Source organism: Mytilus galloprovincialis, chromosome 2 (assembly GCF_965363235.1).
Source record: "Mytilus galloprovincialis chromosome 2, xbMytGall1.hap1.1, whole genome shotgun sequence".
NCBI classification, from domain to species: Eukaryota; Metazoa; Mollusca; class Bivalvia; order Mytilida; family Mytilidae; genus Mytilus; species Mytilus galloprovincialis.
Genome location: NC_134839.1, coordinates 70,640,169 through 70,654,236, shown reverse-complemented (window position 1 = coordinate 70,654,236; position 14,068 = coordinate 70,640,169). Strand labels below are relative to the sequence as shown.

The following is a 14,068-nucleotide window of genomic DNA, read 5'->3' as shown; positions in this document are numbered from 1 at the left end:
GTCGATATGTATTTGTTTGAGTAAAACCCAGTCAATAAGTGTTTTAATCATAGATATATAAACTAATTGTTTTACAATTTTCTGTCTTTTTGACAGTATCAGAATTATTACAAGGTTTCGTACTAAAACATAAGGGGAAATTAATTATAGTTCCTGAAATGTAAAGAAAAACAACCTTTAATGTTAAAAACAAATTACGTGCTTTTAATTATCCTTCTATGCCAGTCATTTTTTTTTTCGACCTCTATACTACATTCCCGCACAATCTTATCAATAAGAAGTTTTGATATTTAATCAAATGGTCCTTCTAAAAATCTGATTTTATAAATTTACTTAAACCCAAATTTTCAATTTTCTAGAGAGGACTTTGCGCTACAAAACATTTTTGTTCTGCCACATTCTTTATGTGCCCGTAGTAGTCCAGTTGTTGAATTTTTATCAATTTTACAATTTACTTTACGATATCGATTACTCATTATTGGAGACAAAACGGTTCCATGTAGATGTTCAAATCTGTTTCCTATAATCTATATTGAGGATAGTCATTCGTACAGCTCCTTATTTATATACACATTTAACAGTGGATAATAAAATAGCTATTGTCTACGTATACCTAATTGAGATGGTCATATAGGACCAAAAGAAAAATAAAGACGATCTTAAAGGAAGTGGCAATGCCATAAGTCAAGTTCTTTATCTCAAACAGTCCTTAATGTTCTAAGTTAAAAGTTATCAAAGGTACCAGGATTATTATTTAATACGCCAGACGTGCATTTCGTCTACATAAGACTCATCGGTGACGCTCATGATGAAAAAAAAGTTATAAAGTACAAAGTTGAAGAGCATTGAGGACCACAATTCCAAAAAGTTGTGCCAAATACGGATAAGGTTATCTATTCCTGGGATAAGAAAATCCTTAGTTTTTCGAAAAGGTCAAAGTTATGTAACAGAAAATTTATAAAAATGACCATCTAATTGATATTAATGTCAACACCGAAGTGCTGCCAACTGGGCTGGTGATACCCTCAGGGACGAAACGTCCACCAGAAGTGGCATCGACCCAGTGGTGTTGAAAGTTATCAAAGGTACCAGGATTATAATTTAATACGCCAGACGTGCGTTTCGTCTACATAAGAATCATCAGTGACGCTCAGATCAAAATAGTTTTAAAGCCAAACAAGTACAAAGTTGAAGAGCATTGAGGACCAAAATTCCAAAAAGTTGTTCCAAATACGGCTACGGTAATATATTCCTGGGATAAGAAAATCCTTAGTTTTTCGAAAAGGTCAAAGTTATGTAATAGAAAATTTATAAAAATGACCATCTAATTGATATTCATGTCAACACCGAAGTGCTGACAACTGGGCTGGTGATACCCTCAGGGACGAAACGTCCACCAGAAATGGCATCGACCCAGTGGTGTTAAAAGTTATCAAAGGTACCAGGATTATAATTTAATACGCCAGACGTGCGTTTCGTCTACATAAGAATCATCAGTGACGCTCAGATCAAAATAGTTTTAAAGCCAAACAAGTACAAAGTTGAGGAGCATTGAGGGCCAAAATTCCAAAAAGTTGTACAAAATACGCCTAAGGTAATCTATTCCTGGGGATAAGAAAATCTTTAGTTTTTCGAAAAAGTCAAAGTTTTGTAACAGAAAATTTATAAAAATGGCCATATAATTGATATTCATGTCAACACCAAAGATCTGACTACTGGGCTGGTGATACCCTCGGGGACGAAACTTCCACCAGCAGTGGCATCGACCCAGTGGTGTAAATAGTTATCGAAGGTACCAGGCAGTTGTTATCTAACAATTCGTTTCTATCTTTGTTGCATTATCGTTTATTTTTGTTGCACTTCAATGTTTCTGTTGTTTCGTTATTTTCCTTTTATTGTTGGTGTGTTTCCCTCAGTTTTAGTTTGCAACCCATATTTGTTTTCTCTTAATCTATTTTTTACATCTGAACAGCGGTATACTACTGTTGCCGTTTTTCACTGGCGGTAAGCGGATGGTCGTAAATTAAAGTTACGACCGTCCGAAAATGGGAGACAACTCTGGAGGTCAGTTTTTCTTTTCCGATTATCGTACAGTAAAAGGTTCATTTGAGCCAAACTGCTTGTCTCGTACACACTTATCGTGAGCGAGTTGATACTTAAATGAAATTTGATACATAAAATCATTTGAATTTTTGTGAAATAGCCATTCAAAACTTCGAGCATGATGATCGTTACTTACATGTGTGATGGTCGTAACTTCAACTATAATGTTTTGGATGATGGTCGTAACTAACACAAGATGGTCGTAACTTTTGAAAGATGATCGTAACTCGAGTATTGAGACCAGATTTTATACAAAGTATTTTAAAAGTACTGTGCATATAACCATGTTAATAAAACTCAGATGTCATATAAGGTTTACTGAAAACAATATTAATAATTTGTCACTTTGATTATAGTATGTATAAATTAAGTTAAAGAATGAATAAAGCATTCGCAGTTCTGATGTATTCCGGTTTAGTAAAAAAAAAAACTTTAGGTCCAATAATTTCTTCAACTAGTCATACTAATGATGCCATTTCTTGTGGATTAATTATCTTATCTAGGAATCATAAACAGTCGCATAGCTTTGTCGTCGAAGTGGTAATTTCAAGACATTCTGAAATGAAGATTGATTTTCTGAGAACTTATTTTTTTCCAATTAGATGTTGAAGATAATCCTTAAAATAAGAGAACAATATGTACACTTTCACTTTCAGAGGCATTTATGTGCTCCGATTTGGTATGTGCCTATATGTCTGATAACCCATATGACATCCTAGACCATCGTTTACAGAAGCACAACAAACCTGATATTTTTTTTAGATACGCCGAAAAATTTTAAACGACACAACTGGGGATAGATGGGACCAATCTGTGCAATTCAATATCTCTCCTAGATATTGGCGAATATAAGCAGACCGGACATACATGTTACATTGACATCCTCAAGAATCACATTACATTAAAAAAAATCTCCAAATACCAAGATCAACAATGATGAAAAGGCCAACCAAACTGATGATGACCATGTGTACAAGTTGATCCCTGGCAACATAACAAAACATAACAAACAAACCATAACAAAAACATCGACCTGTTAACGATGAAACAGAAGGGGGTACAACTCTTGACCCCTCCACATGTCATAGCCTTTGTGCCTTAAGCAAGGTCTTTGATTGAAATCCTTAGTTGCATATGTTGCACACATATTTTGGCTGTGTGTGTGTTTCATAGCTATATGAGAAAAGAAGCCGGGCCTAGATTCGTACACTTTGCCACACGTATCACATATAGTATATTACATGATTAAGATAGTTGCCGTAACACTTTATTGATCAGTTATAACAATGTTCCGATTCAACATAAAACTTTAAGAATATAAAAGTTCACAAATTAAGGAAACACTATGCAATCCCTTTTTACCGTGAGCTTGAAATGATACTATTTGAATAAATGACATTGATCTTTGTCCACACTTGTTAAAAAATGTCTAATCGATATAAAAGGGGCGTTTAAAATTTATGAACCAGAAGTCTAAAAGTATGGGTCCTTTTTTACCTTGCTTTATGATCCAGAAGTCCGGGGTTTTTTTTACCTTTCAATTTATCCTTGGACATTGGCGTGATTTGGACAGTTACCTCGGGTTGTCGGAATGTCACAATAGACCCATCCAGGGATTCAATTTTAACCACTTTTCTTTATTTATTCAAACCAATATATAAATTTATTAATTATGTATTAAGGAAATCATTGCTAACAATGCATGCGATCATTCTTTTTATATCAGGTACATAATTGCCAAATATTAGGGTACAGGGGAGAAGGTTATACATTTTCTATAAATTTCAATATGTTTAGCATTGAATCAACACAAGTGTACATAATACTCATTATCGCTATATTGTGCATTTTTCATTTGATTTTTTTTGTGATAATGTTTCATATCATGCTACTCGCACACAGGCACTCGTCTCAGAAAAGGTATATAGGAATTTTATTTGAGATGAGTGCCTGTGTACTCGCATGAGATGGAAAATTATTGGTAGAAACTAAGGATGCACGTGGCGTTTCTAATGAAATTGACATGAAATTGACAACGTCGTCAGATGTAAAATAGTGATGAACAGATTATTATTGGAGATGATCAACGATAATCTATAAACATTTCCATAAAATGTACACAACAGCTGTACACGTGCTACCAATCACATCAAATATACAGATAAGATATTTAATTTAATAATACTTCTCCTAATGAGTCCTGGCCGTCGTCATTCCTGTCCTAATAAGCTTCCATGTCGTCGTTTAAACACTATTTCTTGTAGATATAGAGTCTATATCTGCAAGAAATAGTGTGTAGACGATTGCGCTGTGACAATTAAATCATAGTCTCGCTTTACATGACTTTCTCTTGTCCCGTAGACGAAATTGCTTTTTTATACATAGTATGAATAAAAAAAAAACACCACATAAACATATCATAAACTATATTCATATGATAAAAGACACGTTAAAAAATTTTGACTTGCCTTATTCGGAACTATTTAAAATAAGTTACGACCATCACAAATTTAATTTACGACCATCTGCAACATTCATATTTTATTAGTTACGAACATCATGATCGAATTTTTGAATGACTATTTTACAAAAACTCAAATGATTTTATGTATCAAATTTTATTTCAATATCAAAGCACTGACGATTAGTATGTATGAGACAAGCGGTTTGATTGAAATCGAGCTTTAGTGTCCGAAAATCGGAAAAGAAAAACTGACCTCCAAAGTTGTCTCCCATTTTCGGATGGTCGTAACTTTTAAGTTACGACCATCCGCTTACCACCAGTGTTTATTTAAAGGAGAGCTAGTCGTTTCATATGTAAATGAAGTAATGTCTTAAGCATGCAATTAAATGGATTTTTTTGCAATTCTGCATTATGCTTTTTAGTTCGCACCTGTAATTGTATACTTATCGCTCTTTCATTATTCGATTGGGTTTTGTTTTCATATGTAATATTTATAAAGAATGTTAACCTATATATTGACAAGTAACATCAATATATCTCAAACAAATTATATATATATCTTTATTCTCACAAACCAAATTACAAAGGTATAGAGATATATTAAGATGATTCGGTAACTTGAACATTTAATGTTGGTGTTAGATCAAATGTTGTAAGTCGTATACCGATTGTACGTATGTTCTGCTCTCATATGTAATCTAACGTAATCAGCTACATGTATGTTCGTCTAATTGACACTATAGGTATTAATTTAATCAGCAAAGAATTGTTACAATCGACTGAAGACAACTTAAACTGTATTGTCATAATGTGTTAGGTTTATTTAAAACAATGAAAACACCTATACTACATAATTATAAGAACAAATTAAAGCCCACCGATTCAATTTATTAAGATATAATAATTCATCCTACACATCTGATCTGTACGGAGAAACAAGATGGGTATATTCAAAATTAGTGTTATTGATTTTATGAATTTACTTTTGATGTTCTTTGGTAAGTGCTTTCTTCAGTACATAAACAGTTCACTTCCGTGATTTATATTATGTCTATACCGATATTGAAAACAGAAAGATCATAAAACAAACTGAATTGATTGTTAATGTTTTGAAATATGAAAAAAATGTTAATAACGGGTTGAAAAATATTGAAAGAAAGAGGGATAGCAAAGCAAACAAGAGAAAAGTACACGAACGAGGATAATTAAAAGTTACAAGAGTGAAAGTAGAAACGGGTAATGAGAATAACACTTTATAAAGTTGGTATGACCAGGAACGCTCAATTATAAACAATTGAAAGCACAGGATGTATGAAAACTTGATTAATTTAGCAGCAATGTCTTTAAAAAGTAAAATCACAAAAATACTGAACTCAGAGGAAAATCTAATCGGAAAGTCCATAATCACATGGCAAAATTAGATGACAAAACACATCAAAAACGAATGGACAAGATCTGTCATATTCCTGACTTGATACATGCATTTTCAAATGTAGAAAATGGTGGATTGAACCTGGTTTTATAGCGCTAAACCTCTCACTTGGACGACAGTCGTATCAAATTAAATAATGTTTTAATGATGCGTGAACAAAACAAACAGACACAATAGGTAAAAATGTCACAAATAAAGGTAAACAGTCTAATTCGGTAGGTCACATTCGTGAAAAGGGAACGGGATTGTAGTTACGACATAATGAACATATCCGATATCATCTATAGAACAGATATTCCATAACGATCAACCAACTCGTAATGGCGTCCGTAAAATGTACGAAGTGATGATTTCAGGTTCCCAATTCCCAATTAAAGGGGACATAAAATCAATAGCTAAAACATTTAAGATCAACTATGTCTGATGGTATTGGAACGTTAACTTCTAACACTGGACACTTTTAATTTGCAAATCCACCGCCATCTCTCCTTAGAGCTACAGTGTCATGTTTAAAACCAAAATGTGCAGAATTACATTGGATTCAATAAATTCATCGCTTCTCAGCTGTTATAATTAAATATTTTTGCAATTTCATTTGAAAAACATGGGATTTTCAATATCCCATGGGACAGGGCAAAATCCCATGGGATTGACCATTATACCATAGGATTTTGGTTAAATCTTATTGATTTCTAAACTCATCAATGGTGGATTTAAGAAAAATATGTAATTATAAATACTATCCTTACCGAAATACTAACTTCTGAGCTCATGATACCTTCGTTGACTAGCAGTCAATTAGCAGCGTTTTTCGTCAAAAACCGAAAAAATAATTATTTATCATATATTTTAAGGGGTTTAGGGTCCATATTTTGTTAAACATCACAGCAATCACAATAATTAAAGCTTAACTTGTTGTTAAAACTGGGTTACGTATGCAGACACTTTTAAAATATATACTTCGAACATTGGTAACAATCAAATAAAGGCATCTTAAATTAGATTGTCATATAGTTTAGTTACAACAATTAAAAATGACAACTTCTACGAACAAAGGACAATCATATCCCAATTGATAAATTTAAATAGTCACCCATAAGGTATACTTTATCAGGTATAAACGAAAACTCTTCAAATGTTTTTAATTCGAAAAAAAACCCCAGAAAATTCAGATTTAAGTTGCATGTTTTAAAGATTGATTATGAATACTTATTAGTCATTTATTCTTCATTTTGGGATAAACTTTCCACACATAATTTTAATTAAGCACAGCTAGGATTAACTATACAGAACATTGAATTAAACGAGAAATTAAACGAAGAAAACATGATATTATGAAAATTCAGTTCATTTCTATTATAAGGACTTCTACATATTACAAATGGACAATGGACGGCTGCAGGCGAGCTTGAAGTGAGAAAGCAGAAGCTGGATTCGACGACATATGACAGACTGGTCAGACCAACTGATACAGTAGCTGTTAAAGCTGCACTTAATCTGTTATCGATCGATTCATTGGTAGGTATATTATACAAAGCTTTGTACGAGGTTATATCATTTTGAGTCGTATATTTTCAAGGATTTGTGATTCGTTAAAACTTTTTCACACTCATATACTTGCATTTACTCTGTTTGCACACCAATGTTGTTGTGTTTAGATTTTCGTATATCAAAAACAGCATACCGCACATGGCTTGCAGCATATAACTAGAAAGACTTTTAAGAAATCATCAATTTTACATTGTTCATACAATAGTTGTTAATTAATAATGAAATAATTGTAACCTTTGGTCAATGAGATGTTATATCGACCTAGATAATTAATCTTTGATGGCGCATTGTTTTTCAACAACTTAAAACAATATACGACTTCCCCAATATGATTTATCATTGTTTCCAATATTAACTTATTTTATCATGTAATTCTATATCTATAAACTCATTAAAAGTTGCCAATGTAAAACATTTCCTGCAAAGAATTTTGTATTTATGCAATAGAAAATAGTTTAAATTGTTAGGGTACTATAGTATTGATATTGGATTACATTCGCTTCTAGTATATCGTCATACTCCATCTTGCAAACTTAGTGTACAATGACCCTACGGGCAGTCCATATATCACGATAGTGACCAGTTATTCAAGAACTTTTATGTTTATATTATTGAGGAACCATGTTTTTTGTAAATTTCTCATAAATTCAAAATGTCCAAAGCAAACTCGAGTAGTTGTACAATTTCTATTACAAAGAATGAAGACCAGTCGTAGTAATACTGCCATTAATTTTAGTGCAATTTTTCTGTATATGAATACTCAATCAAGTTATCCATAATTTTATAATTTACCAAAACATATGGTATACAATTCAAGAACTTAAATATAATATTGAAAACAGGAAAATGTTTTATAAAAGGGACATCTCTCTAAACAGAGAAACCACGCCCACCGGTCATTAACAGAGAAACCACACCCAACGGTCATTAACAGACGGGAACTACGCCCAACCGGTCATTATCATGTAAAAATCCGTTAACGACTGGTTTTCTGGTCCGTTTTGTTTTGTTAATGACCGATGGAATTTATTACTGAAGAATAATGAATGTCATGTGACCTTTTTTTATCCAATAAGAGAATCTTATTCTCAACTGATATGAAATAAAACTAAATATTACAATAATAATCTTAACAAATAATCAAACGCAATATATAACTCAATCTACAGCATAATAATTTTTTTATTTTGTAGGACACTAAATCCATGACGCTTACAATGACCGGATGGTTGACAGTAGTAAGTAAACCACACTTGATATCTTTGTACCGCTTAGAAAGCAACAATATTATTAAAATATAGATGTCCGATTTCGCTAAACTACGTTATACTACATATGAGTATAACGTAGTATAACAAAATCAAATATCTATATTTTAATTAGATTAAGAACGCAAGTTTTCAAATTCAACATCATTTTGAGTACTAGTAATTTGTCCAAAACCACGAAAACATAATAAAATAGTTTTGATGCTAATAAATATAAAGTGGTCTCCTAAAATCATACCATCAATTCCGGTTTTAGGTGGGGTTCGTATGGCACAAGCTTTAGGAATTTTGGATCCGCAATCCTCTTCAACTGTGTACTTGTTTGGCTTTATAAATATTTTGATATGAGCGTCACTGATGAATCTTATGTAGACGAAACGTGCGTCTGGCTTTCTAAATTATAATCCTGGTACCTTTGATAACTTTTTACACCACTGGGTCGATGCCACTGCTGGTGGACATTTCGTCCCCGAGGGTATCATCAGCCCAGTAGTCAGCACTTCGGTGTTGACATGAATATCAATTATCTGGTGATTTTTATAAATTTCCTGTTTACAAAACTTTGAATTTTTCGGAAAACTAAGGATTTTCTTATCCCAGGCATAGATTACCTTAGCCGTATTTGGCACAACTTTTAGGAATTTTGAATCCTCAATGCCCTTCAACTGTGAACTTGTTTGGCTTTATAAATATTTTGATATGAGCGTCACTGATGAGTTTTATGTAGATGAAACGCGCGTCTGGCGTACTTAATTATAATCCTGGTATCTTTGATAACTATTTGCTCGGTCTTTATTTCTAGGGTGTTTTTTTTTTTTTTTTTTTTTTTTTTTTTTTTTTTTTTTTTTTTTTTTTTTTTGTATACTGTTATTTGTCTTTGGGTCGTTTATTCGTTTTTAACCAAGTCTTTGTCAGCTTGTTATTGACTTGTAAGTTTGAAAATTCCATTGGTATCTTTCGCTTCTCTTTTATAAGTTACGTTATTTTAAGCATTCTAAAGTGTGAGTTTGTTATCTTTGAATATTTTCATTATGATGCTTTAATACTAATTCTACGTGGATGATACAAACTGAGCTTGAAATAATACCACAAGCTCTCTATCACTGTTTGAGGTATATATAAAATGAATATATTTGTATCTTGAAAGGATTGGACAGACAGTAGATTGGCTTGGACTGTGGGTGGTACATTAACAGCTGATTACTTCTACGCCCTGGATACCGAAATATGGAAACCGGAACTCTTTATTGACAACTCGTAATTATATAAATATACGTGTAATAAAAAAATAAAGGATATGGGGTATCCATGATACATGACACAAAATCAGTACATGCACCGCACAAATCACACCAAACCCAATATTCTTCTTTTGTAAAAGAGGTACGAAAGATACTAGAGGGACAGTCAAACTCATAGATCGAATATAAACTGACAACGTCATGGCTAAAAAATCAAAAAAGGCAAGCATTCAAATAATAATACACAAGACACAACATTGAAAACTAAAGACTAAGTAAATTGACAAGTGCGTTTAGTCTAAGAGTTAAATTGAAAGCAAGAAAAAAAAAGACATGTATAACTACACAACTAAAGAAAACAACAAACAACACGTAAATAAGATATACTTGTGACGCCCCTTAGGCAAAGCTAAATTGAAAAGATTAAGGTTGTTCAGTGTATTTCCTTTTATCCTTGAGTATCTTAAACGTAATATTGCATTCAACGTATGTAACATAGAATTTTCAAAGTTTGCTTATATTTTTTTTGTCAAACATATTTTGATACCTATGTTATGGTCTTAGGATGTCTGCTTTGTTATTTTTGCGATGAACTTCTTTGCATGCTTTAAGTGCACTAAACTATTCAAGGATGTTTGTACAAACTGTTATTCTGAGTTTTTTGTTCTGATATTTATTGGCTTTCAAGTGTTTTACTTCAGTGTTAGTATGTTTTTGTACTAAACAAATGCAACATTATCTATAAAAAAATTTGCTCTATCTGTAAAACGATAAACAAATAAGCATGCTGATATCTTTTATTTTTTTTTATTTTTAGTAAATAAGGCATTGCATGGGAAAAGAATATCATATTTTCGGCTAAACTGTTAGCTCAATGACATGACATATCAGTTTTCATCGTTTTAAAAAAAGATATTTTTTCTCTTTTTTTCTGTTTAATATATTTAGATAATTAGTTATGAATAAGGAAAAAATAATGCCCAGTTGAATCAACGAGCTTGTATTACTTTTGCAATATTTTATCGATAAAACAGATTAATAGTTGATGCGATGTTCATTTTATAAAATATCAATTTATATACACTTTTAGCGAAAAGTTTATTTCATTTGGTTTAACGATATTTGTTATTTTACCTATGCTCGGTCGTACTTCAGTAATTTTACTAAAACTGAAAGGTGTTTTTTGTTGCCCATCTTAATTTGAAAAAAAATGTATATATTAGTTTTAGAATTACATTATTTATATTTATATTTTGAATGTTAATGTTCAAATAATAAATGTTTCCTTAATACAGGAAGCAAGATGTGAAAATATTAAACGACGCATACCTACAGTTCAAAGTTGAGAACACGGGTGTTGTCGAATGGGAACTACCCTTAATTTTCCAGACGCATTGTGAGGTAGACGTAACCTTTTATCCCTTTGACAAACAATCATGTAGCATCGAATTGACCAGCTGGGGCTATACTAAAGACGATTTAACGCTGGAGGCACTTTATGAAGAAATAAAAACTGAAGACCTTCAGTAAGCATTTTCCTCCGATCCTATTATTAAATGTTATTACTGAAAACCTATGCTGTTCTAACTTAGTTTCAAACGTTATGATAGAGTGAAAACATGCGGCTCTAGATTCTTTATTTTAAGTACTTTAAATGTGCTTATCCCAAGTCTGTATACTATCTATCAGTTCTCTTTTGTCGCATATAAATGCTTTGTCATTTAAAACAAATGTTGTTGGAGACAGATCTTTGTAGTCTGTTAGGTTAAATGATTGTGTTTCAGACACCTGCCTATTGACAAATACCATATATAATTTCTAGAACTATTTGGTATTTTTGTGCTGTTTGGTTGCTGTCTAATTGACGTATACCCTGCATCACCTTTTATTCATATATTTGCTTTTGAAGAATAAGGAACAATTTAAATGGTGTAAAACATTTGTTAATTCAACATTATTGAAAAAATGCCCTATAATTAACGAGGTTTATTTTTTTCCGTTTTGAAGTCATTGCCCGTTCTTACTTTTATTTTCAGAGAGAACGGCGAGTGGGCTGTGACAGGGTCGGAAGTTAAAGCTAAAGATCTAACAGAGACTAAAGCCTCTGGATCAGTAAAGACGTATCCTGTTCTAGAGTTTGTTATCACATTACGACGAAAACCTCCGTATTATGTGACTGGAGTCATCCTCCCAGTACTACTTGTAGCCTTTTTACAGATCCTTGTGTTTGTTCTCCCTGTTGATTCAGGAGAAAAGATAGGGTTTTCAATCACTGTACTGCTGGCTTTGGCTGTCCTTTTAACGTTGGTGACAGACAGTATGCCTGCATCCGCAGTACATATATCATATCTCTGTAAGTGAAATGCTAAATAATGTTTAAAATCAAAAAGATCCAGATTTCAAAGAATGCTTTGATCTGAAATCTTTGGATAGATATGTCTATCATATAAAAGTTATAAACATCAGATAATTTTACATAATGTATTCAATCAATCCTTGAAATTTCTTTCGTTTGCTTATAACAGCATTTTATTTTATTTCAAATTGATAATGCTATAAAAAAAACTCAGAATAGTCAAGAAAAGAGGGGAGAAAGTCAAATTCATAGATCGAAAATAAACTGACAACGCCACGATGAAGCGAAGGATACTAAAAAGTCTTTCGAACTAATCAGTCGAGAGAAACCGTCAACTTCATGAAAGAGGGATCTCTCTTTAAAATAAATGTAAGCAGTACAATTAAAGGTTTAAAAAAGTGGAAACTAAAATAATTCTAGTTGCTACACTTAAAAAGGAAACCATTTAACTTATAACCATCATGATGATACATGTTTTTTAATTTTTGTTTCAGCTGTATATTTAGCCATGACGCTTGTTCTTGGTGTCTTCTGTGTTTTTGCAACAGTACTTGTAATCCGGATCAACTTCCGAGATGATGCCGTGCCAGTTCCGAAATGGGTTTACAAATTAATTCGAGGCTGTTGTGTTCCTATTTCTTGTTGGAGAGGTTGTTGTAAAAATTCCGTGTCTAATAATAAAGGAGACGATAGTAAATCCTTCAGCTATGACGACAATGATGCTCTGCTCTGTTGGAAAGACGTGTCTGCTATCATTGATTGGTTCTTCTTCGTGTTATTGCTAGTCTTGACATCTCTGCTGACAATAACCTTTGCGTTAGTTTTGTTGATTGGTGGATACACATAAAGTTACATTTGTTGTATTATTTTTAATATAGGTTATGCCATATTTTGTAATCATTTTGTAACGTACTAAACGTCATTAGCATTATACAGCATCAACAGACACATTTCATTCACAAAACTTAGGTATAAATATCATGACATTTCTCGAGTAAATATGTGATGATTAAATAGTAATAAAGCTTTATAGAGCCTTATAGAGGGGCAAAAGATACCAAAGGAACAGTCAAACTCATAAATCTAAATAGACTGACAATGCCATGGCTAAATAATGAAAAAAGACAAACAGACAAATAATAGTACACAAGAAACAACTTAGAAAACTATAGACTGAGCAACACGAACCCCACCAAAAACTGGGGGTGATCTCAGTTGCTCCGGAAGGGTATGCAGATCCTGCTCCACATCTGACACCAGTCGTGTTGCTCATGTTATTACAATCCGGTAAATAAAGCGAGGGAATATCGTATCAATTGGAAGATGTATACTCCGTATGCAGGCGCTGCTAGAATGTTGCTACAAACAAATGGAAAGTTCACAATTGGAAAGCTGAAATCATCTCGTTTGTCGCAAAGTTTTGTTTTCAACCAAGATATGAGGCAGACTTAACTGTATCTGTTGTATAGTTATCAAAGATACCAGGATTATAATTTAGAACGCCAGACGCGCTTTTCGTCTACATAAGACTCATCAGTGACGCTCATATCAAAATATTTATAAAGCCAAACAAGTACAAAGTTGTAGAGCATTGAGGATCTAAATTCCAAAAAGTTGTGCCAAATACTGTTATTATGGACGTTGTTGTTCTAC

At 32.6% G+C, this 14,068-nt stretch overlaps 1 protein-coding gene across 1 annotated transcript; it reads left to right on the top strand.

Annotated features, from left to right (window-relative positions):
• The first annotated feature begins 5,481 nt into the window (after positions 1-5,481).
• On the top strand, positions 5,482-13,341 carry LOC143064290 (neuronal acetylcholine receptor subunit alpha-2-like). The gene is made up of 7 exons (XM_076237028.1): positions 5,482-5,565; positions 7,363-7,517; positions 8,744-8,788; positions 9,966-10,075; positions 11,355-11,585; positions 12,096-12,412; positions 12,910-13,341. Exons 1-7 carry the CDS (start codon positions 5,508-5,510, stop codon positions 13,260-13,262), a joined length of 1,269 nt encoding a protein of 422 aa, XP_076093143.1. The 5' UTR covers positions 5,482-5,507; the 3' UTR covers positions 13,263-13,341.
• Positions 13,342-14,068: the final 727 nt, after the last annotated feature.